The following is a 26,461-nucleotide window of genomic DNA, read 5'->3' on the forward strand; positions in this document are numbered from 1 at the left end:
CAATCCCGAGACCATTGTTGCCAAAGCGTCTCTCTCTCTCTCTCTCTCTCTCTCTCTCTCTCTCTCTCTCTCTCTCTGATCAAATTACATTGGAAACTTGACATACGATTGCCCTAATATACGAATGTTTTGAGATATAACAGAAAATTTGCGAAAATACAAGCTTTGATATACAACGAAATATTTGAGATACGATTTTGCGATGAGTGTTAGTTGTATAGGCGACCGATAAATGGCGTTCAGTCTGTTTGTTTGTTGGTGCTGCATGTTAACACGTCGTTGTTTAGTTCGTTGTATTTGCGCCTATTTTTCGTGTTATTTTGTCTATTTTATTATTAACCATGGGTCTCAAAGCTAAAGACAAAGCAGGTGATAAGAAAAAACCCAAGAAAATGATTTCGATGGAAGCAAAACATGAAATTATAGCAAAGCATGAACGTGGCGTTCGTATCGTCGATTTTGGCAAAACGAGTATGGTCGAAATCCTTCTACAATATCCACGATCATCAAGCAGAAGGAAGCTATAAAAACCCCCGAGACCATTGTTGCCAAAGCGTCTCTCTCTCTCTCTCTCTCTCTCTCTCTCTCACTCTCTCTCTCTCTCTTCTCGCTCTCTCTCTCTCTCTCTCTCTGATCAAAATTACGTACTGGATAATGCCTCTCTTTGGATACTTCGATTTTGCCAAATATTGAGGGCTACAAGAACAGTTTATTACTATTTACGTATCATATAGACTAATTAAAGTAAACGTATCTTTAAATAGGCTTATATTATTAGTATCAACAAAACATTTCCTGGCATGAGTCTCAGAGGCCGTTTAACGAAACGAACACTTCTCTGTCCTTAACTCGGAGCGTCGGAAGACGCCTCTCTCTCTCTCTCTCTCTCTCTCTCTCTCTCTCTGATCAAATTACTGGATAATGTCTCTCTTTGGATACTTGGAATTTGCGTTGTAATCTAACCAGAAACTTCGTTTTGTTATTATTACTGGAAACAAGCAATGATTTTTTCATTATTTGCGCTTTTGGACTGTTATATGTAAACTAGTATGTATTCATTCGCTCGGAAACTAGTTCCGCATATGAGGCGTCACTAAAAAACATAGAAAAATACAACATAAAAGTGTCGAAAAGAAATCATCATAATCTCAAATTTTTGTTGTAATCTAACCAGAAACTTATTTTTATTAATATACTGTGCTAAACTATAAAGGATTTTTATCAATAGTAAATGCGTTTTTTAAAAGCGTCGTTAACTCGGAGCGTCGGAAGACCCTCTGACCTCTCTCTCTCTCTCTCGTCTCTCTCGAACCTCTCTCGATCGTCAATCTTTCCTCTCATCTCTCTCTCTCTCTCTCTCGAAATCTCTCTCTCTCTCTCTGATCAAATTACTGGATAATGTCTCTCTTTGGATACTTGGAATTTGCGTTGTAATCTAACCAGAAACTTCGTTTTGTTATTATTACTGGAAACAAGCAATGATTTTTTCATTATTTGCGCTTTTGGACTGTTATATGTAAACTAGTATGTATTCATTCGCTCGGAAACTAGTTCCGCATATGAGGCGTCACTAAAAAACATAGAAAAATACAACATAAAAGTGTCGAAAATCATCATAATCTCAAAATTTTTGTTGTAATCTAACCAGAAACTTATTTTTATTAATATACTGTGCTAAACTATAAAGGATTTTTATCATAGTATGCGTTTTTTAAAAGCGTCGTTAACTCGGAGCGTCGGAAGCGTCAGCGTCGTAACCTCGGAACAAGCGTCGTAACCCAGGACGGATTTTTCCATTGAATATTTAAGAAAAAGCGTCGTAACCTCGGAACGTCGTAAGCCGGAACCGTGGGCGTAACCCGGGGACCGCCTGTACTTAATTATGGAGCTATCGGCATAGATGCGGCGGTTTCCTCTCTTTTCATGAAATTGATACCCTTGAATTATGTCTCGGTGCCGAGGGCGGGAGCGCCGAGTCATGTATTGTGGGCGAAAGTGTGTAACTGCACCATCTCCGATTTCTACGGGAATCGAGAGGACCACCAACCGATATTCGTTTAACGAATCCGGTGGGGGTGTCGCTGGATGCTTAAAAATTCTGCAGAATTTCTAGCACACAATGGCGAGACCACTGTCCAAGGCAGTTAGACGAGTATTCCCGATAATTGTTACCACGATAATCGGGGATCTCGCCGAATGCTCGAATTCCTGGAATTCTTAGCATTGGAAGAAGACTGTCGCCGAAGGAAGATATCTCTCAGTAGGCGGCCAACCCTGGAATAGAGAGAACGGACGGGAAATCCAGTTTGGCTTGAACTATCGTCTTTGATATTCTGTTCACCATTGAAGCTTTCCTTCGGGGAAGACTTCTCCTTCATTCTCTTTGTTAGAGATCGAAGGCAGTCGATTTCCAATCCGTATTTTGTTTTCTTGAAGGAAAAGAATTTAGGATGGAGATCGTTGTTCAGAATCCTACAAATATACTACGTACCGTATATACTCGCATATTATGCGACTTTTGAAACCTAATTTTGAAGCTAATTTTAAAGGGGTCGCATCATACATGCGGTATAAAATTAGCGTACTGTCTATGCTTTCCCAAATCGGCAGATTGCGATAGTACCGGAGGAAAACAGTAGATCTTTTAAAAAGTTATGCTTTACTTGTACTTCACTATATCCAATAATATTGTATGCATTCTCATATTACTATTGTATTTTAAAATACAAAAGAGCGATCGTGCGCCATTTGCATTATTTTGGTTTATACCAAAATAATGCATCTATAATTTCCAAATCAGTTGATTAAGGTCCAATACCTAAGGAATTTTTACTTTTTGTTTTACTCGGTAAAAGAAACATTTGTTACTTGAACTATTATTTTTATTTTAGGATACGCAGTTAAGTGAAAATTTATTAAAGTAAAAAAAAATGCATAAAATTAATAAACTAAAATCCTCTAAAGTCACTCTCCGTGTCCGTATCATCAAATACTGCTCTGAATTCTTCGCCATCAAGGCAGTCATATTCGTCATCTTCCAGATCTTTGATCATTTCATCTTCATATGGCAGGTATAGTCTTGTCACCGTGGCGAGCTCTGGCGTGGCTTTTAAAGATCTGCCCTTAAGCTAATCTCTCTCTCTCTCTCTCTCTCTCTCGTCCTCTCTCTCGGTCTCTCTCTCGTCATCTCTCTCCTCTCTCTCTCTCTCTCTCTCTCTCTCTCTCCTAAAATCCTCAGCTGTCCGAGCGAGAGCTTTTTTTATGGGACAAGATAGGCCCGCATTTCGCATTTTCCATACCTAATTATTTTGTATACGATTGCCCTTTCACGGCTGTGAAGTTGATGTCTATCCATGGCTGTGAGATGACCAGGAATAACTTGTAGTCGGTGTCAAAGTCACTCCACACTTCAGTCAGGCTAAAACTTTGCCATATCGCATTCAAGCAATATTCAGTCATTGTTTCCTATCTATTATTTTGTCAGAGAGAGAGAGAGAGAGAGAGAGAGAGAGAGAGAGAGAGAGAGAGAGAGAGAGAGAGAATCTGTTTGTATACGACTGTTTATTTTCTCACTCGTCAAACTTACTCTGTTATGCTTTATTTCATATTTCCTTGCTCACCAATTTATTCTATACCTACGATATTAAGAAAACAAGATATGTGTAGAAGGGAGAACTGCCTCCAGACTGTACAGTCAGTATGGATTTAAACGCACGTGGAACTGGTTGAAATATTCGCAACAGCACCAAGATGAGATGCCATGGTGATAGAAAATCTGACTCCGTTTCTTGTTATTGCATAAAAAAACTTAATCAATCGCGAACCTACGTAATTTATTTAGAATTCTGCGTAACGGAAAAGATAATATTTGATATCTGGAATGGGAGAAATGGTTTTATCTCTGTTGTTGTTATAAATTTGGCAGATATGCGATCAAACACGTGGGAGGACCAAAACAGCCCAGCCAGAGAGCTCAGCTCATTTTGTAAATAGTACTATTGTTTCGTGTGCTAGGCTTACCCGATTCATTTGGGTGTGCGCTGCTGCTACTGCTACTCAAATAATCAAATTTTTTCTTACTAATCCCAAGAGTTGACCATGGAAAATCCGAAGATTAACCAAAAATCCCAAGATAATAAAATAATTGACATATGCCAAGCCTTGGAGTCCTAAATATTTACTCTGTCTATCAGGAAAAGATACTGATAAATTGAATTGACGGTATCTTTTCTGAGAGAGAGAGAGAGAGAGAGAGAGAGAGAGAGAGAGAGAGAGAGAGAGAGTATAATGCAGTGTGTTCATGCTTGTTAAAAATGTGCAGTACGGGTAATTCATATCTGGAAGAAAAAAAATAAGAATTTTGTTGCTGTCAGTTGCATGGACTAAATTTACAAAGAGCAGTGAACAAATCTTGACATTCCTCGAGAGATAGACAGATGAACCAAGGCCATCTAGGGTGAACTCTCTCTCTCCCCTCTCAACTATACTGTAAGTGTTAACTTGAGTCTCTGAAACCAATAGGTATTAGCACAAGCGCAACTGTATGTGTGTGTGTGTGTGTGTGTGTGTGTGTGTGCGTGTGTGTGTGTGTGTATGGGCATACTGTTAAAAAATGTGCTGTACCTACAGGTAATAAATACCTACATCTTGGAAGATAAAACAAACAAACAAATTTTGTTGTTGTTAGTCGCCGGGGATATAAAGGGTGTGACCAGCAGACAGAAAAATTAAAATTTTTCCAGAGATTAAAGAGCTGAATTTTGTTTTGAAGCCAAGTCAACTGCGTTAGTAAATAGGTATCATCTAAAGAAATTTTTTTTCTTTTCTTTTTGCGGAAGAATCTTCAAACCATTTTGCATTCAAAGTAATGAGAAGGAATGATTCTATTCTTCATGTAATCAGTAAAATACTTACAATAATAAAAACTAAAACTACGTATTGTATGCAAAACACACACATCATCGTTAGCTTCGCGTGTGTAAACGTTCATTCTAAGAAATTCACAGAGTAGTATAACTAACACCTGATTGGTTGGTTGGTAGCCGTGGAGATCTGTTATCCAATGACTGCCCTCTGCTTCTGTTCTATTTATAGACATATGCCGTGGATGGCACTACTTTTGAACGTTACCATGTTCGTGATTATCTGACTGCTGACGGCAAATATTACTCAATAATTTTCTTTATATAATTATTTCTTCGTGAAAACAATAATATAATATGATCACTTTAACTTTAATGTATAGTGGTATGAAAAATACCAGTGTGTCGGAGCGATGCGTCATCAATATAGTGGTATGAAAATACCACGTGGTGTTGTAGCGATACGTAATCACGAAGTACAAATCCTTTCCCCGGATCATCCTCAAAATTTTACGACTCTTCAACTTCAAGATCGATATGGTGAAATATATTATATAGTCATACTTATTGTTAAAATTCACAAGTTGAACTGCAAAACATTATTATATTTTGATTGTCATGTACATATATTTTTTGCATTTTACAGAATGTTTGTTTTGAAAATAATTGCTATTAGTGAACATATGGTATTAATGGTCCCACTATTTTGTTATAGATGATCTTAGTTAGATGATCTTAGTTATCTCACAGTATTATATTAATATTTATTTAAATAAACTGTCATTAATAAATAACAATAATGAAAAACATAAAGGGAAAAAATGTATTTCCTGCAGTAGTGATGTTTGTTTGATTATGCATCTGACCTCACATTTCCGAAATCTGAAAAATTCCAAAAACCGAAACATCGGAATGTGTGTGTACTGCACATTTTTTTAAACGCACACAATGTCTACATATTTACTAATACCCGTTGTTTTAAGACTCAAATTACAGTATTTATTCCTGAGAGAGAGAGAGAGAGAGAGAGAGAGAGAGAGAGAGAGAGAATGATTTAGGACTCCAAGGCGTGTTATTTTTACAATTATTTTATTATCTTGGGATTCTTTTTTAATCTCGAGATTTTCTATTCAGTTCTCGAGATTAGTAAGAAAATTATAGTAACTTGACTAGCAGCAGCACACATCTGAATGACCCGGCCATTAGCATGCTAAACCACCAATCTTATGAACTGACGCTCTCGGAAAGGGAACTCGCATGATACATGAGATATATGACAAAACCACTGTTTATTGGTGAAAATTTGGGGGTCGCATGATATGCGAGATCGGATGTTACTCGAGTATATACGGTATATTAACCTCGCGACATGATTCTGCTAGCAGTTGAATTGTCCGAGGGGTAGGCGCATATCCTAGTTACTCTATGGATTGCGACTTAGACGAGGAGTATTCTAATTGAACTGCAACTCGGGGTTGCCTGCAACCTTCCAGGAGTTTCCAGTTTCAATTTTATATACTTTTGGTTTTGTCACAACAACATCATTTAAGCTTTTGTATTTACCGAAATTCGTTTCGCCTAAATATAATTGCTCGAGCATAGCTTTTTATGCTCGGTGGTTCTAGCCGAACGCATTCCTTCGTGGAATGGATTACCTGGCAACTCAGGATGACAAGTCAGCAACAGCTACTGTGTATTGAACTGCCCGAGGCAGCTCATTGCCAGCTGCCGCTTCGAGATGCACGGTCGGATTATGTCTTTCTCCCCTGCTGTGATTGACTACCAACCGTATCTCTGCCCAACAATCACGGACTTAGGTCTCTGATTATGGGGATTCTCGCATACATGAATGACCTTCTACTGCTGTGACACTTGTATTCATCGTCTTCGCTATTGCGAGAATTTTCAACAGAGATATCTCTTCGACTTTCATCTTTCTGTTTACCGCACAGTAACAGAATTCTGTAATAGTCTCTTGCTGCATCGCACTGCGATAATGCGAATGATATTTGCGGAATCTGAGTTTGTCCTCAAAATATCTCTTATTTGGAGGTGTGCAATTGTTCATTGCTCACCCCGGATTAGCAGATGTATTGAAAGACATCGTCTACTCCCAGACCTGCCAGCTCTACTTCCAAACGTTCAGCCCATGAGAAGCAGTTCTTCAGGCAGTGCTTTCATTACTGAGAACGCCCCGCTTTCATTGCAACTACGACTCCTCACCGGACAGCAATGAAATAGCGGTTAGCGTTTTCAGTCATTTGTAAGCACAGGTTCAGAATCTTGAGATTCCTTCTCTCGATTCAGCTGGAAGACGTAGGTTGTATTCAATGTCTACCTTCGTCTTCAACAGCACATAGTGTTGTTTCTCCTTAGCTGAGATTCAACGACTATGAGAATGTCTTGCCGTCAGGGACCTTGGTCTCTAGAAGGCAATTGACTTTCGCCTTTTGAGCATATGCATTAAGAGAATCATCACCGCGCCGTCCGGCATCTGTGACAAACAAATACATTATTTGTTTGGTCTCTCGGCATAACCCTTTAAAGGGCGAAGGTCACGTGACTTACCCGGATGCTATTACCCGGATGCTAGGACAACTTGCCTCACTACCAATTCCGAACCAGTCAGTCGGCAGCTGTCAGAGCGCCCGAGTCAGTTACGAACTACGCTGTGGACTTAGTTCGGTTGTTCCAGAGCAATCATTACTTCGTCTTAATAGCTTGTCAGTGTGGTTACTGGACATCACCGAAGTTGAGAAGAGGGATAGGTCATGCGACTATTCCCTTCTTTTCGTCTGAGGTAACTGCATGACTTTCCTGCGAAGTCAAGCATACAGGGGATGGGGATCTGTGACGCTCGATTTCATACCGATCTTCGCAGCGAAGGCTCAGAACCCTTCGGTCCCTGACGATTGGTTCGAGTCCTTCACAATCCCCTCCCTAATGGACTTCGCCTCCGATACGAAGGCTATGCTGCTTTGTCCTGTGAAGGCGCGACGGAGCTGTCTGAAGAAACTCGACACCCCAGGATGAGTGTGGACGCCTCTTCGTCATTCTCTCGCATTCTGCAAGAACTTCTCCGTGGCGCAGGTAGTGCAGGCAGGGGCCTGGTCCAACCGGACCACATGCACCTCCTTCTACCTTCGGGATATTGCCCACAGGTCCTTGGATCTTTTTCTTTGGGACCCGTGGTGGTTCCTCAACACGTTGTGTAGTTAACCCAGACCCTCGCAGGCTGAACAGCATCGAGTCCTGGTGTGACTGTAGGAATGGATGAGTGAATAGGGTGTGACTGGCTCCTCTTCCTATCTTTTTCTCCCCCTCTACCTCTGGGTAGAGGGATATGGTCCTCACCCTGCTGGGTAAGGACGAGATGCAGGTGAGCTACTCAACAGAGAACCATCCTATCCCTTTCAGTAGGGATAGAAGTAAATATCCCCACTTCCTCCAACAAGGGGGAGGAAGTGGATGCCAACTTCAGACAAACCCATAACTTTATGATTGTCTCTTGCAAACAGGAACAAGTTCTTGCTTGCTGGTACGAAGAGATACGCTTGCCTCTCTCTTAGTACTTGGCCCAGAGGTCTGACCACTGATCCTGCGGTGCACACCCCGATCAATCGGACAGAGGCTTGGATCCCTCCCTCGCTCTTACGACCAGGGAGGCATTCCAGGGTTGGACGAACACCAGTCTGTTCACCCAAAAGACTCAGATTCCTCCCACCAATAAGTGAGTCTTCCTATTGTTAAAGGACCGAGGGTTTGTATTACGTATTGGAACAAATGACAATTTGTCGAAAATTGCATTTTTCCCAACTATACAAACCTGAGGTCCTTTATATATAGTCCCACCTCATGCCACCCCTCACTCTGCAACTTTTTGCATGGGCCTAAAGCAAAAGTGATTCTTCACCTCGCGCGCGCGCACTGTCGGACAAGCAGTTAACTACCGTTCTCCCCTTGTTCGAAGCTTACGACCATCTCAGCTGCCGCTAGTTACCTTCCTATTGTTGAAGGACCTCAGGTTTGTATAGTTAGGAAAAATGCAATTTTCGACAAATTGTCATATTTTGACTTGTTTTCAGGTATCAATGTATTAGTGGCTACTCCTGGGAGATTATTAAACCACTTGAAAGTTACCCCTAATTTTATTATTAAAAACTTGGCCTGCCTTGTTCTTGACGAGGCAGATCGCATTTTGGATGTCGGTTTTGAGAAGGAGGTAAATGCAATATTGGAACTACTTCCAAGTAAGTATGAATGTAGTTTCTATCTCTCTCCATTTGTCTTTTTTGACTGGAGGAGAATGTTGAGATTCATAGATGTGTGTTACATATTCTTGGTATATGGAATTTTATATTTGTGGTAGGAGTTGTGGTTATTTTTTGTCTAAGCTTGTGCTATGATTTTTTTTTATGCCAAAAAATTACTTTTTCGTCAAATGGTGTATGATACATTTTGGTTTGGAAATTTACTAACTAGTATAACTAACTTTGAGAAGAACAGTGCAATTTCAAAAATTTAGTTAAGAAATTCTTTCGGTAAACATTTTTTTACTTGTAATAAAGCCAGTTTTTCTTTATAGAACAAACCTAAGTAGTACATACTTGTTAGTCAGTGACATAATGATACTTTAGCATGGTGGCATTTCAAAGTTGAAAAATTTGTATAAAGCTTAGATACCTGAAATTTCCCATATTGTACAATATTTTTTTTATTTATGCTTCAGTAATTTGTTATAATTTCATGTTTCTTATTTATTTATAATTTTATTTTCAGAACAGAAGCAAACAATGTTTTTCAGTGCAACTAAAGATAAGAAAGTAAATTTACTGGCAAGATTATCTCTCAATGATGAACCAGTGGAAGTAGAAGGTGAACCTTTGGCAAAGACTGCTACTGTAGATGGTCTCGAACAAGGTGATAGAAGCAGTTTTTTTTGCACTTTAACCCTTAATGGGCAGGCATCAACATTGGTCTGTAAATGATTTATGGCAACTAGAAGCTCAGCATAAGACAGTGAGACTTGATGGGGGAATGTAATGCCCAACTCTATCCCATATCCATTTATGTCTTTTTATTTATTTGTTCGTAAATATACCCAGTTCTTATCTTTTATGATAGTATGTTAGTTATAATTGTAATTTGGCAAAGAATATTAGAAAAACATGTATACTCCCAAACAGTTACTGCATTTCCCTATCTCAGTAAATCTCATGAATATTTTACAACATATCTACTAAGAATTTGTTACCGATTTCAGTTCTTATCTGTTATGGTATTGTGTGAGGTGTTGTTATAATTTTACAAAATAAAGTAAATTATTAGAAAAAACATGTATAACTTGGTGGAATTAGCATATTTTTACAAGTTTCTTGTAAAAGAGGCCCCCCTCAGGGTTGTAAATATAGTCACTTTTAACTTCCTGTGGAAGGTAGAGAAATAATCTTATTTATTTATTTTTTACACCATGTGCAATTGCATACCTTCCTCTTTCCATTGATGTTTTTTTGTTAAATTGGCCAACCTTAAAGTTTGCCCTGGTCTGAGGGTGTGCTTGATATATATTAGCATGTCCCTTGAGGGTTAAAATATCACTTTGTGCTGTCTAATTAAGAAATGTCATCCATTTAGCCATTGATGTTTTGTTACAGATGACACCACATTGTTTGTAGAAACGTTAAGAATTCCTGTAGTTGTTTAACCAGACAAATGAGCCATTTCTAGACCTGTGACACTAGCCTGAAGTAGCATGTAGGTAGTAGCTTCTAAATGACAGGTGAAAACGAGCTAGACAGAGAAGCTGGACAGCTTGATGGGGTGAGAAGACAGCAAAGGGAATGGATGAAAAACCAAAGGCAGAAAGAAAAAAACTCATGCAATTGTGACTGAGAATGTACAACACACTGTGGGTTGTAACACCCTCCAGGCTCTTGCTTGGATTACAGCTTCCTTATAACTGGCAAAGAATTCTAGAACAGGGATTTCTTACAACAAAATTAGTCTACTCTTTAATTCATCAAGTCTTTGTTGTCAGTCCCCATGCATTGTTAATGCAATACAGTAATAGCAATCTTGCTTCTTTCAATAATCATTTCTGCCTTCACTGGGAAGGGATGGGAAGGGACAGCATATGTAAGAACATTGATGTGTTAAAAAATGAAGTTGTTTAAACCTATTGCGGTATTTAAACATATCTCAAGTCAGACTGGGGGGTAGTCGTCATTAACTGGACTGTATGCCAAAGAAACGTAATATATGTATAATGCAGTGTGACATTACTTGTTTTCCCTTTGAAACTTGCTTCTTATGTAAATCAGAAAAGATTAATTGTATTTTGAAATGAATGTAGTTCTGTATGTAATTGAATTTGCCTTAAAACCATATCTGAGGTTACAAATTTCACTGACATGGTCTTTATGATTGCTTAATTCAAGTTATAGAAGTAACCCCTCTCCAAGTATGGCTACAGAATTAATTTTAAATAAACTTGACTCTTTACAGCCTATGTGGTGTGTCCCCCGGAAAAGAAGGTCCTTATACTGCACAACTTCTTGGAGAAGAATAAGAAGAAGAAAATTATGGTGTTTTTCAGTACCTGCAATGCTGTCAAATTCTATTGCAAACTTTTTAACTCTCTTGGATTGAATGTCATGGATATAAACGTAAGTGAATCTCTCTCTCTTTTTTTTGTTCTCCCCTTTTTCATTGTTGCAGTACAGTTAATGACTGGCTTCTATCTTCCGTCAAGGTTCAAATTATTGTCAGCAAAATTATTACATATAAACCAAATAAAATATTATGATATATAGAAAAACCATGAAACTTTTACTACAATTAAATAAAACAAAACTTTACATTCCAAAATATTACCATGTCTAATATTACCAAACCAAACAGTAAGCAGTCAAAATATTCTGCCCAATACCAAATCCAAATTGTCATGTAGGTGTTTATATTCATCACATTCCATATATTCGTGATTCAGTTATAGTAGATAATATGATATACAAATAGTAACACAATTATTAGGGAAGTTCTCTACAAGCTTACGAGGCAGGAGCTGGGAAAATGTGGTTTTGGGGGATGGGGGAGTAAGGAGAAGGATGAGAGTAGGAGGAGTTTGAAGGAGTGGTATTACAAGGATACTGGACCACTACATGGTAACAAGTCTTGTATATTCGTACTTATTATAATATAATAGCACTTACAGCGCTGTAAATGCAGTAAGTCTGGGTTACAGTGCTGTAAAGCAGGTAATGGTGCCATAAATTCACTTGCAGCACTGAAAAATTGTGGTTAACAGTGCCATGAAGCAAGCACCATAAGTCCAGAATGACGTATGTATATATATATATATATATATATATATATATATATATATATATATATATATATATATATATATATATATATATATATATATATATATATATATATATACATATATATATATACACAGGCGGTCCCCGGTTACGGGGTTGAAGGGGGTCCGTTCTTAAGACGCGTCGTAACCCGAAAATCGTCGTAAGCCGGAACGACGTTCTTGAAAACATGTCCACAGGGAAAATTTCACTACTAATTTGCAATTTTTCTTAGGGCCGTATCTCTAAAATTATCACTAATTTACTTTTTTCATGTGCAACACTGTGTATTCACAAATTATTGTATATTTTTATTAAAATACAAAGAGAGAGAGAGAGAGAGAGAGAGAGAAATAACTTCTTAGGTTTCAATAGATTGAAATGAACGTCTGTAGGCAACTTTTTCCCCCTCCCATAAATACATATATTTCTCCAGAGAAGAGAGAAAGAGAGGACTGTGCAATTATCTTTGTCTGTCTATCAATTCTTTTGCTGAGAGCGAGAGAGATAAAAGGAAGAAATAGAAACACCAAATGTATGACAAGTATCTTGTGGAGAGAGAGAGAGAGAGAGAGAGAGAGAGAGAGAGAGAGAGAGAGAGAGAGAGAGAGAGAGAGAGAGAGTTGTCCTTACAGTATTTAAAAGAGAGAAATGGAATGATTATTGTATTTAAAATACTCAGATGTGAATTTTGTACTTATAGTATTATTATTGGAAAATATTAATGATAAACTTATTACATACACGTCCATGAAAATGATCTCATCTCAGAGAGAGAGAGAGAGAGAGAGAGAGAGAGAGAGAGAGAGAGAGAGAGAGAGAGAGAGAGAGAGAGTGTTTATCTCTCTCTGTTTATAACGCTTCCAGCGAAAGAGAGGGGAGTGAGTTACCACTGACTCATTATTATCTTGTGTGGCAAAAGAGAGAGAGAGAGAGAGAGTTAACCTTAATTAAAAGTGACATGGATAGATTAGTACGTATTGTATTTCTTTAAAATACTATCACATATGAATTTTGTAATTACAGTTATTATTATTATTATTATTTGAAAGTATTAAAAACAAATAGTACAAGTACATAAAAAATCTCGAGTCTTACTAAATGAGAGAGAGAGAGAGAGAGAGAGAGAGAGAGAGAGAGAGAGAGAGAGAGAGAGAGAGAGAGAGAGGGGGGGGAAAATGTCAGGACCACGTGATTGCAACACTGCAGCTTTCCCCCAGTTCTTCCCCCCTCCTGGCTGTCACAGAACATGATATATATCTGACAGTTTTAGTACCTGGATCTGGAAAAAGGTTACAGAGAAGACTGGGATTTCCTTCATCCTTCGATAATTTTTTAAATATAAGCTAAAATCTTACTAATTCACTATGGTATTTTCTTTAATGAATTGATATTATTGTTGTATAAATTAATATGTATTAATATTTGAAAATAGTAAATCATTTATTTATCATACTAAAAAACATACATCTTTGTAGTATAGAGAGAGAGAGAGAGAATTATAGTGATTATTTTCGTTGGAAAATACAAAGAGAGAGAGAGAGAGAGAAACTGTGCTAAACTATAAAGGAGGGGTACCGGCTAACACTGGTACTTCCTCGGCTGGTGCTAGGGGCGCTGCCGCTACACCAGGTTCCGGCTCGGCCTCTCGTTTGCGAGAGGTACCGAGTGTGCGGTCTCCAGAAGGCGACCGTGCATCTAATGCTCAGGCTTCCGAGTTCGCTCGGCACCAGGACCAAGGCACGGAGCGGAAGGATGGTGAGAGCTGCTCAGGTGACTCTCTCCAGGCCAGCGATCGCTCTCATAGCGACCAGCTGGTTACCAGGGTTGCCAGAACGGCCACGGGCTGAGGCTGGTAAGAGGTCCTTGGTTCCAGCGGTTCGACGCGCCGTGAGAACAGGCACCGGTCCAGTGGTCTCTGCAGGTCCCCTGACCGCCGCTCCCACCGGGACCGGACGGATAGGGGGACCAGCAGCAGCTCCTCTGACGCAAGGGTCTGGGGCCGCTGTTCTCGGTCCAGCCGCTCGCCCCAGGGGAGTGGCGCGACCAGGCCTGCAGCTCGATCGCCACCGCGGGTTGGCGATCGCCTGCAGCCCCCCAAGCACACCGGTTCTACTGCTGAGCGAGGGGGGAGCGTCAGGTCTTCCTCTCCTGTTCCTTCAACTTCCTCGGGTTACACAGGGAAGGGCGAGGCAATAAGGAACGATCCCGCCACGACGCCCTACGTGCCAGGCACGGTCCTCGGATTGACCAGGTCGTATGCGCAAGTGGCAGGAGGAGACCAGGAGGGGTCTGCTGCTGTTCCTTCTTCTGAAGGAGGAGGGTCTCGGGAATCGCTCTTGCTGGAGGGACTTGACGGTCCTGCTCCTCAAGATGCGGTCACTCCTGAGATCCAGAGGAATTTTGCTGAGGTCATTGCACTGATTCATTAGCACAATGACCTTGGGGAAGGATCGCCGTCGGGACCATCGCCGCTGCTCTCGGTCTAGCCGCTCTCCCCAGGAGAGTGATCTCCTGAAGGCAGGAAAACCGCTGGTCCAAACCAGCAACTCGACCATCACCGTGGTTGATGATCGCCACAGTCCTCCCAGCCTACCGGTTCTGTTGGTAGGCAGGGGAGGAGCTCTCATAACAGCTCCCCTGACATAAAAGACCGACGCTTCGTTCCTTGGTCCAGCTTTTCTCCACAAGAAGCCGCTGGTCCAGACCTGCAGCTCGATCGCCACCGTTGGTTGGCGATCGCCTGTAGTCCTCCCAGCCTATTAGCATGCTAGTAGGCAGGGTAGGAGCATCAGGTCTCCCTCACCTGTCCCTTCAACCTCCTTAGGCTACACCGGGAGGAACGAGGCAAACAGGAGTGACCGTGAGGGTGGGGGGGCTGGCAAGGACCCAGACTCTTGGAGGGGCCATCACCGCTGTTCACGTGACGGTCCGTCTGGACCACGCATTCAAGAGAACAGGGTGCGCTCCCCCTTCGGTCCTCTTGAGAGGTTTCGGCCCTGGCGAGGACTGGGACGCGTCGGGGGACGGTATCGGCTCTCTCCTGTCAGGTGCTCGCTCAGCCCCACCCAGACGACGTTCACGGTGGCGGCAGACGCTTAACCTACAGTACGAGTTCATAACCCTCCCCGGGAAAACATTTTCTCCTGACGATAACGTTTTCCCAGACCCTGCCGCAAGGTGATGCTGCTCTTACTCGCTTCTCCAACTGCTAGTTCCGCTGGAAAGGCGAGCGAGTATCCAATTCCTCCCCCATTCCCTCTCTCCCTACGGCTATGAGGGAAAGGGGAAGGATCCTGCAGAGCATTCTCTGTAGGATTCCACGTTGGGGACTGCGTTCCTTGGGGGGACCTTCGGGTCCTACCGGACGTGAGTCCCCGTCGTTGAGGAAGGATCCTGCCCCATCCTCGATTTCTATGGGAATCGGGAGGACCACCAACCGATAATCGTCTGACGAATTAGGTGGGGGTTTTGCCGAGCGCTTAGAATTCTTCGGAATTTCTAGCACTCTCAGTGTTCTGGTTTTTTACAATCTGCAAACACTTGGGCGAAACCACGGTCCAGAGTGGGATAGACGAGAATCCCAGATAATTGTTACTACAATAATCGGGAATCTTGCCGAATGCTTGAATTCCTGGAATTTCTAGCGTTTGGAAGAAGCACTGCTGCTGAAGGAAGAATATCTCACAGTAGGTGGCCAACCCTGGGATAGAGAAGAATGGATGGGAACATCCAGTTTGGCTTGAACTATCGTCTTCGGTATTCTGTTATCACCATTGAAGCTTTCCTTCGGGGAAGACTTCTTCACTCTCTTGATTAGAGAATGAAGGGTGTCGGCTTCCAATCCTTATTCTCATTCCTCGAATGGAAAAGAATTTAGGATTTTGAGATACTTATGGTATTGTTACGACAACACCACCTCGGCTTTTGTATTCACCGAAATCCGTTTTGTTTAAATACAATTGCTTGAGCGTATTTTTTTTTACGCTCGATGGTTCTAGCCGAACGCATTCCTTCTTGGAATGGATTACCTGGCAACTCAGGATGACGAGTGAGCGAGAGCTAACGGTGTATTGGGCTGCCTGCCGCAGCCCAGTACCAGCTGGCTCTCTGAGATGCACGGTCGGTTTATGTCTCTCTCCTCTACAATGATTGACTACCGAACCGTATCTCTGCCCGATAATCACAGACTTAGGTCTCTGATTGATAGGGATTCTCGCATACATGAATGACCATCTCTACTGCATCGCCTTGGACATTGCGAGAATTTTCAGACAGAGATATCTCAGTAGACTCTATCATCTTTCTGTTTACTGCACGGTAACAGAAGTCTGTAGCCTAGTCTCCCGCTGCATCGCACCTCTGCGATAATGCGGAATGATTTCTTCAGACATCTGAGTTTTTCTAAAATATTTCGTATTTGTAGGTGTGCAATTGTTTATTGTTCACCCCGAATTACAGATGTTTAACGGAAGACATCGCCTGTTCCCCGCCCTGCCAGCTCTACTTCCAAGTATTTTGTCCTCCCTGGATAACCTGAAGAAGAAGAGCGGTTCTTCAGGCAGTACATCCCTGTGTTTTCATTACTGAAAAGCGCCCCGCTTTCATTGCAACTACGACTTCTCACCGAACAGCAATGAAATAGTGGTTTAGCGTTTTCAGTCCTTTGTAAGTACAGGTTCAGAGTCTTGAGAATTACTTCTCTTGATTCGGCTGTGAAGACGTAGGTTGCATTCACCTTCCACCTTCGTCTTCAACGGCACATACCGTATATTTCGGCGTATAAGTCGACCCTTTAGCCCCAAAAAATCATGCCAAAATTAGGGGGTCGACTTATCTAACGGTAACAAAAAGTGAATCTTTATTATTTTGGCATATTGGTACAGGAATCCAGGCTTTACAGTTGACTAATAACAATGACAGCCTTGTTGAGGTAACTATGTATGTAAATACCAGTATTAAAAACATTTCACACTGTAATATGACAATAATAATATATTAGAACATCCATTACCTTAAATAAAATGAAAAAAATCAAAGTAACTTGAAGAAACCCCAATCGCACAGCAAGTGTAAACATTGCGTAGCCATTTGTAGTACCCTAATTGAGAAGGATGCGTTCACTCTGACAGTTTTATATTTACCGGGGTATTGTTCAAAAACATTTATTGTCTGAAATCTTTATTTATCACTTTAAATAAAATAAAAAAAAATTGTATTTAATAGTAAATATGTATTTAAAATCCTTCAAAATTACTTGAGTCATCGTCACTTGAATTAAACAATTCATCAAACAAATTATCATTCACGGTTTCATCATAAGGATCCCAGTTTGAATCTGGTGAATCGACTGCAGGTTCGTTTTCCCTCAAATGAGCCTGTTTATGCCATAGATGAACCAATGGTCAAAGAATATTCCAACATAATAATAAAATACCGGCACGTCGTTTTAACGACCCAATCAAAACATTAACTTGAGTGGCAGTTTGTACATACATATATACGTAGGCTGTTATGCAGCGTTAGTTAGCGCTTTGTTTGTTTACATTACACTCGAGTAACGTATCGTTCGTTTCGTCATTTCTAATCATATTTTCCAGTATTCATCTTTTATATATTACACAGATTTGTTAATATACCGAATATATTACCTGTATTTCTTATGGTAAGTAGAGCAACATATGTACTGTAATAACATTCAGGTTATTTTATATGATATGTTTTACCCTGCTGCTTATATTAAGCGTATGGTTGGCCTCACATATGTACCGTAATAACATTCAGGTTATTTTATATGATACTTTTTACCCTGCTGCTTATTTTGAGCGTACGGTTGGCCTCATATTTTATAGGTCGACTAATATACCTGATATTAGTTAAAATAATAAAAATTTACTCAGAATTGGGGAGTCGACTTATACGCTGAAATATACAGTAAGTGTTGTTTCTCCTTAGCTGAGATTCAACTACTATGAGAATTCTGTCTTGCCATCAGGGACCTCGGTCTCTAGAAGGCAATTGACTTTCGCCTGTTGGGCACATGCCTTGAGAGAATCATCACCTCGCCGTCCAGCATTGGTGGCAAACAAATAGATGATTTGTATGGTCTCTCGGCATACCCCTTTAAAGGCGAAGGTCAGTGTGACTTGCTTGGATGCTTGGACAGCTTGCCTCACACAACTGAACGCAGTCAGTCGGCAGCTGTCAAAGCGCCCAAGTCAATTGCGAGCTACGCTGTGGACTTAGTTCGGTTGTTCCAGATCAATCATTACTTCGTCCTACTAGCTTGTCCCAGTACCCATACCATCGACACCCACCATGGAGTGTCGGTGTCCTATCCACTACGGAGACGGAGAGACTTCGCCGCAAGGTGATACGAGACCGCGAGAGACTTCGCTGCAATGGGATACGAGAATGCGAGACACTGCACTGTAGACGGATAGACAAGTATGGGTACTGGACATCACTGAAGATTATGTCGAGAAGAGGGATAGGTCATAGCAACTATTCCCTTTCGTACCGAACTTCGTAGCGAAGACTCAGAATCCTTCGGTCCCTGCTGATTGGTTCGAGTCCTTCACAATCCCCTCCCTAATGGACTTCACTGCCTTCGATGTGAAGGAGATGCTGCTTTGTCCTGTGAGGGCACGACGGCGCTATCTGAAGAGAACTCAACACCTCAGGTCTGAGTGTTGACGCCTCTTCGTTAGCATCGGGATGACCAAGAAAGAAGTATACAGGAACACCCTTTCTTTCTGGCTTCGTGAGGTGATCAGGAGGGTGTACGAAGCTGATGGTAGCGACGACATCTGTACCCTTTGTCCGAGAGCCCACGAGGTCAGAGATATTGGTCTTCCCTCGCGTTCCGCAAGAACTTCTCCGTGGCGCAGGCACTGAAGGCAGTGGTCTGGTCCAACCAGACCACATGCACCTCCTTCTACCTTCAGGATATAGCCCACAGGTTCTTGGACACTTGTTCCTTAGGACCCGTGGTGGCTGCTCAGCACGTTGTGTAGCTTACCCAGCACTCGAGCGGACAGAACAGCATCGCATCCTTGTGTGACTGCATGAAGGGATAGGTGAATGAGAATGTGACTGGCCTTCTCTTCCCCATCTTTTTCTCTCCCTCTACCTGTGGGCAGAGGGACGTGGTCGTCACTACGCTGGATCAGGAGGCAATGCAGGTAAGCTACTCGACCGAGCCCCATCCTATCCCTTTCAGTAGGGATAGGAGCAATTATCCACCACTTCCCCCAACAAGGGGTGGGGAGAAGTGGAAGCCAACAAGAGACAACTCATGACTTCATATTGCCTCTTGCAATAGGAACAAGTTCTTGCTTGCTAGTTTTAGAGGTACGCTTGCCTCCATCTTATTACTTGGGTACAGAGGTCTGACCATTGATCCTGCGGTACATACCCCGATCAATTGGGCAGAGGCTAGGACCCCTCCCTCTGCTCTTACGACCAGGGAGGGAATCCAAGGTTGGGCGAACACCAGTCTGTTCTTAAGACTCGGATTCCTCCCACCAAGAAGTGAGTCTTCCTATTGTTAAAGGACCGAAAGGTTTGCATTTTTACTAACTATACAAACCTGAGGTCCTTTACATATAGTTCCACCTCATGCCACCCCTCACTCTGTGTTTTTCCTGGGCCTAAAGCAAAAGTGATTCTTCACCTCCCAGTCGCACAGCGCGCGCACTGTCGGACAAGCAGTTAACTACCGAACACCCTTGTTCGAAGCTTACGACCGTTCCTATTGTTACAGGACCTCAGGTTTGTATAGTTAGGAAAAATGCAATTTTCGACAAATTGCCATTTTAAGGGCCAAAATGGACTGTATTTAAATGCTTAATTCATTTTATAAATGGTTAAATTATTTTATGCTAATGTAGGTGGGTACCAAATGCTTAACTACTACCCTTACAATTAAACGTAACTAGATACTTCCTTGCTTTCAGGGTAAAAATCGGCAAGGATTACGTACACAGATGTTCTATAGTTTCTCGAAATTGGAATCTGGAATTTTACTGTGTACTGATGTTGCTGCTCGGGGATGGGACATCCCAGCAGTCGACTGGATTGTACAGTTTGATCCACCACGAGATCCTAAGTAAGTAATAAGCAGAATGTTTTATTGTGGGTATATTAAAAAGAAATTTACGATTTATTTTACTTTGTGTTATATGTGCAAAACTGTCCATAATCTAGATGTATTTGTTTTGGGAACTTTGCTGTTTTTTTATGTGAAAGCTGAAGAGACAGGCAACCCAAAGGAAACAAAAGGAAAGGGGTTGGGGGAAAAAAAGTGAAGCTTGATAGGAAAGGATGCTGTAGGTAATAGGAGTTGGGAGGGAAAAGCAGCACAGCAAATTCCAAAACATTTTATGATGAAAGTACCCTGGAGAATGTAAACAAAAGAAACAACACCTCAGGAAGAGGCTGAATTTTATGTAAAAGTTATTTCTTAAATGCTTTCTACATTCTTACGACTTTTCACCATACAGGTATTTAATTATCAACAATTTTCAGTCACAATAGACTTGTGGCAAATTTGTCTGCCACTACTGGATTTTTCAAGAATGAAAGTGTATATGTGTTATGCTCTTATGACTGGAAATATTTGTAAAGAATATTTGTAAAGAAGCTATAAAAGATTACAAAATATCACATTTATATTTTGGTTTCACTGAGTAAAAATTAATTTTTTATATGCTCAGTTTTGCTTCCAGACTTCTTCAGGAAGCCTTTTGTAATTATTCTCAGGAATGATTCAGGATAGGGAATTATAAACAGCAGTTAGGTCTTTGATCTTAAAAAATTTGACTACTGATATGTTTTTGTTTTCCCAGAGAATACATCCATCGTGTAGGAAGGACAGCTCGTGCTGGTGGAAAGGGCAAAGCGCTTCTGTTCATTCGTGAAGAAGAAAAGGGATTGTTAGGTTTGCTGAAAAGCCAAAATGTGCATCTTCAGTTGGAGAACTTCACTTGGGATAAGTCAAAAGATCTCCAACTTATGGTATGTACAGCTTTAAGCCCATTTTTTGTTCCAGTAAGGCAGCTGCTTTACCTACCAACTTCTTGACTTGTTAGCATCATCATTAGTTTTGCTCTTGATGCAGTTTGCAGATAAAAATCTTGAATTTAATAGTTACAGTTAAGTTTAGGTTAGAAATGTGGCTTTATTGTTAGCTTTATATCTTAACATTCAAGAGTAAGGGTTTTTCCTTAGCCACTTATTAGGTCTGACGGCTGAAACATCTGATATAATTGTATTTACACCAAGAGATCTGAGAACCCATATACATACTAGTACTGTTTGTTCCGATACGTGATACAAACCCTCGGTCCTTTAACAATAGGAATGTACTTTCGGTGTAGCTGGAATTACGGCCGTTGAATCTTGAACAAGGTAATTAGGCAGTAACTACCGTGGGGCAGGGATGTAAACACTCGCACCGAGTCGTGTTTTTCTGGGTGAAAGTTTCTAATTGAAAATTGTAAGTACGGTACTCTTTTTCATTTATATTTTTGCCCTGTGCGTGCCGAGGGCGCGAATGCGCTCGGCACGAGCCCTTTATTTTGTGTGAAAGTGGAATCGCAAGTGCAGTATTCTTTTTCATTTTCATATATTATTTTGATTGCATCAATTTTCATTTTGGATCAAGTTTCCACTCTTACCCGGGAATTGATCCTTCCCCTTTTATTTTTGTGTGAAAGTGAAATCGCAAGTGCAGTATTCTTTTTCATTTTCATGATTACGTCATATTATTATGGATCAAGGTTCCGCTCTCACCCGTGAATTGATCCTTTCCCTTTTGTGTTGTATGAAGTGAAATCGCAAGTGCAGTATTCTGTTTCATTTTCATATTGTTTCACTGCTGTGCGGGGGTGGGGGAAGCGAAGGTCTACCAGGAAGTCGTCGGAAAGCTCTCCCGTGACTCCCTTGGTATCCGATTCTTCGTCTTCTTTCCTGCCCCCCGCTCAGCTCCCTCGTTGACTCCTTCCCCTTCGCGCGGGGGGGGTCCGGGTCCTTTTCCTCGCCGATCTGTTAAGCGTGGAGGAGGGCGCTCGGTGCCCCGGCGTAATTTTGTATTTGGGGTCTTCCGTGCGTTCCGGGTGGGGCATGTCTCCCCCCGTGCGTGAGGGAACCCCTCTTACTAATCTGTCTGTGCTACCGCAGGTGCTACATCCGTGGGATACGAACCTTGGACAGGTGTGGGCCGCTGGGGCTGCAGGGCGTGCGTAGCATCCAGGGGCTGCTTCAACGTCTGGCGGGGTCTGGGGCGGTGACTCATGGAGCGGTTACCACTACCACCGCCACGATCTCGACCCTCGCATATGCCGCTTCCCCCCTTCTGGTGTATACTCCTCACACTGTGTCGGTGACATCATCTACCGCTGTTCAAGGGCTGGTCGCCACTGTACCGAGGGGGGGTATGCCGCCGCCGCCTGGGTTCTTCGTGTTGCTTCCCCAGACTTCCGCTGCACCTAAGAGCTCCCCCCTGGACCGGCCACCAGTGCCCAGGTTCCCGCTGGCTGCCGATGATTCTACGAGGACGATGGCTGGGCTGGCCGTACCTGCTGTACCTGCCGCCGAGGTTCTTCCCGCTGCTGGCTTGGCGGTCCCTGCTGTTTCTGCCGCTGCCGCTGTTCCTGCCGCTCCTGAGCTGGTTGCTGTACCGGCCGCTCCTGCTGTTCCTGCCCCTGTCCACGCTAGTCCTGCCCACTGTGTGTCTTCCCCAGTCCCAGGTCCTTCCGGACAGGTGCAGTCGGACCGTGTTGCTTCGGCAATAGCCCCGACTCCGGCCTGGATGGAGGACCTGACGACTGTCCTGCGTGAGCTGACGAAGAAGAAAAGGAAGGTGGTCTTCGTCGTCTGCTGCCGCTCTTCCCCTTCGACTTCTAAGGCCCCCAAGCCGAAGAAGAAGAAGGCTGCCTCCTCCCCCCCCCCCCCTAAAAAGTCTCTTTCGGGAACTTCTAGGGCCCGTCCCACCGGCGGTCTTCTGCTCCTTCGGGAGCGGGGCCCGCCTCCCCTTCTGCGAGGAAGAGGAAGGCGGGGACGAGAGGAGTACCGGTTTCGACCGGTTCTTTCTCGCCTACGCCGCTAAGCCAGGATCCTGCTCGGCCTCTCGTTCGCGAGAGGTCCTGAGTGTACGCTCTCCCTCGGGAGACCGTGCAGCCAAAGTTTTGGCGCCAGAGTTTGCTCGGCGCCAGGACCGCGGCACAGAGCAGAAGGCTGGTGAGAGCCGCTCAGGTGACTCGCCAGGCCAGCGGCCGCTCTCGTAGCAACCTGCTGGTACCCAGGGTGGACGTGACTTTCTCCGACCGGCCACGAGCTCAGGCTGTGAAGAGATTCCCCTGGCCGTTGGCACCAGCTTCGGCTGGTGCCATCGGCTCGATGAGCCGCGACTGGTCCCCCCTAAGAAGGCTCCTTTGGGAACTTCTAAGGGCCCGTCCCACCCCAGTAGGACAGGGGTCCTTCTGCTGGTCCTCCTGATCTTTCGAGAACAGGGCCAGTCTCTTCTTCCGCAAGGAAGAAGAAAACGGGGACCAGAGAAGTACCGGCTACCACCAATACTTCCTCGCCTGGTGTTAGTGGCGCTGCCACTACGTCAGGTACCGGCTCGGTCTCTCGTTCGCGAGAGATCCCGAGTGTACGGTCTCCCGCGGAGACCATGCAGCCAAAGTGCTGGCACCAGAGTTCGCTTGGCGCCAGGACTGCGGCACGGAGCAGAAGGCTGGTGACTCTCGCCAGGCTAGCGGCCGCTATCGCAGCGACCAGCTGGTAACCCGGGTAGACAAGACTGTCCCTGACTGGCCACATGCTGAGGCTGGGAAGGGGCTTTCCCGATCGGTGGCGCCAGCCTCGGCTGGTACCAGCGGTTCGACGCGCCGCGAGAACACACACCGGTCTCACCGCAGTGGTCTCTGCAGGTCTTCCGACCGTCGCTCCCGCAGGGACCAGGCGGATAGGGAGACCAACAGGAGCTCCTCTGACACACGAGATCGGGGCCGCTGTTCTTGGTTCAGCCGTTTTCCCCAGGGAAAGCCGCTCGACTAGGCCTGCAGGTTGATGATCGCCTGCAGCCCCCAGAGCCTGCTGGTTCTGCCAGCGAGCGAAGGGGAGCGTCGGGTCTTCCTCTCCCGTGCCTTCAACTTCCTCGGTTACATCGGGAAGATCGAGGCACAGCGGGGAGATCGTGAGGGGCGTGCCCCGCACGATCCTGCAATGACGCCGTACGTACCAGGCATGATCTTCGGACCGACCAGGACGCACGCGCAAGTGGCAGGAGGAGATCGAGAGGGGTCTGTCACTGTTCCCCCTCCTGAAGGGGGAGGTTCTCAGAATATGCTCTTGTTCGAGGGGGGAGGTTCTCAGAATATGCTCTTGTTAGAGGGGTTTGACGGTCCTACTCTGCAAGATGCTGTGACTTCCGAGATCCAGACGAATTTTACCCTGGTCATTGCACTGATTTGTCAGCACAACGACCTCGGGAAATTTTCGCCGCTCCCACCAGCAGAGCCCGCGTCACGGCTCAAATCATTCTAGAGCCCGAAGAAGGGAAACCAGACTGATGGTGGGCTTGCCGCTATCGAAGCTTCTCGACTCGGTTCTTGACCAGGTAGATCCTCTCGTCTTCGGACGAGATGGCTTGCTCAGGTCTAGCCGGTCGAACAAGCTACTTCCACCTCCTCTGCCGCGACAGCGGCATTTTCTACGGAGTATTGCAGCGCTCCCCCCCCCTTTTTCGGTCCTCCTGAGAAGTTTTGACCTCGACGAGGACTGGAATGAGAGGACGGTATCGGCTCTCATGGTTTGTATAACGTGTCGGAACAAATGGCAATTTGTCGAAAATTGCATTTTTCCTAACTATACAAACCTGAGGTCCTTTACACATAGCTCCACCTCATGCCACCCCTCACTCTGCGTCTTGCATGGGCCTAAAGCAAAAGTGATTCTTCGCCTCCCAGTCGTGCGGGGCGTGCATTGTCAGACAAGCAGTTAACTACCTAACCCCTTGTTCGAAGCTTACGACCGTTCCAGCTGCCGCTAAAGTAATCTTCCTATTGTAAAGGACCTCAGGTTTGTATAGTTAGGAAAAATGCAATTTTTGACAAATTGCCATTTTTGTAATAGCCTTTGTAACTGCCCCTCTACTCGTGTTAAGAGTCAACATATACATATTTACATTTTTTTTTTTAACATTCTTTCGATCTTTAACACTGGCTCAGACCTGCATGAGCACGAGATATGTATTTGTAGTGAGGATGAGACATGTATTTAACGTAAGTGATATTGATCCTGTAATGGGACATGTATTCATCCGGAAATTACGCTTACGCTTGGGAATTGCCGAGGGAACTTCAAAGGTTTGTTTGTGTTTTGTTGTTATGGAAATTTCTCTTCTCCTTCTTCCTTTCACTTACTATTCCGAAGAAGATAGAAGGATGGGCGTGCATGTGTTGATGTTGGGGGATCTCCTCTCACTTTGGAGGGCGGTGCCCTTCGATGTGTGAGGAGTATCCTCATTACTTTAATTTTTTTTTCCTTATTTTACAGACTAGTGGTGATTGTGTTTTCAGCAATATTGGTTGGATGCTCTTCGTATTGGTTATCCTAACCTTGGAATTGTACCTATGACTTGTAGCATGTTGCGTACCGATCCTCGAGTATGTGTACAGATCCCCTGCTGATAATCATATTTATTACCAAGAGAGCTCGTCAAGTGTCGTCATCCTCCTCTTCGAGATCATCATGTCTACATGCCTCCTCCCCTTCAACTTTTAAGGCTTTGCTGTAAAAGAGAAGGTGGTCTCTACCCCTAACAAGTCTCGTCACGGGACTTCTAAGGGTCTGTCTCCTTCCTCGGGGAGGAAGCAGACGGGGACCATGGAGGTACCGGCCACTGCTGGTATCTCCTCTCCCGGTTCCGAAGGCTCCACCTCCGGACCGGGAACTGTCTCGGCCACCCGCTTGCGAGCGTTACAGAGTGTATGGTCATCTATGGGTGACCGTGCAGCCAGGGTCGACTGCTGAGTTCCCTCACTGTGTCCGGACCCAGGGACGGAGCGGAAGATGGTAGGAGTCGCTTGGATGACTCTCCCCAGACCAGCAATCACTCTCGCAGCGATTGTCCGGTGCCCAGGGTTGACGTGACGTTCCCGCGGGTCCATGCATACAGAGACCGGTGGAGGCGGGGCATCCAGCCCTCTTGTAATTAATCCTTTCTTT

At 43.6% G+C, this 26,461-nt stretch overlaps 1 protein-coding gene across 2 annotated transcripts in view; it reads left to right on the top strand.

The window, feature by feature from the left end:
• Nucleotides 1–26,461, top strand: part of LOC135200204 (uncharacterized) — a 116,140-nt gene that overhangs the window by 63,427 nt on the left and 26,252 nt on the right. For both annotated transcript variants that reach the window (XM_064228644.1, XM_064228650.1), the window contains exons 6-10: nucleotides 8,948–9,112; nucleotides 9,642–9,782; nucleotides 11,367–11,527; nucleotides 20,185–20,336; nucleotides 21,076–21,244. In XM_064228644.1, the coding sequence (XP_064084714.1) occupies nucleotides 8,948–9,112; nucleotides 9,642–9,782; nucleotides 11,367–11,527; nucleotides 20,185–20,336; nucleotides 21,076–21,244 (788 nt within the window). The remainder of the gene's footprint in view (nucleotides 1–8,947; nucleotides 9,113–9,641; nucleotides 9,783–11,366; nucleotides 11,528–20,184; nucleotides 20,337–21,075; nucleotides 21,245–26,461) is intronic.

This window comes from Macrobrachium nipponense, chromosome 23 (genome assembly GCF_015104395.2).
Source record: "Macrobrachium nipponense isolate FS-2020 chromosome 23, ASM1510439v2, whole genome shotgun sequence".
Lineage (NCBI taxonomy): Eukaryota > Metazoa > Arthropoda > Malacostraca > Decapoda > Palaemonidae > Macrobrachium > Macrobrachium nipponense.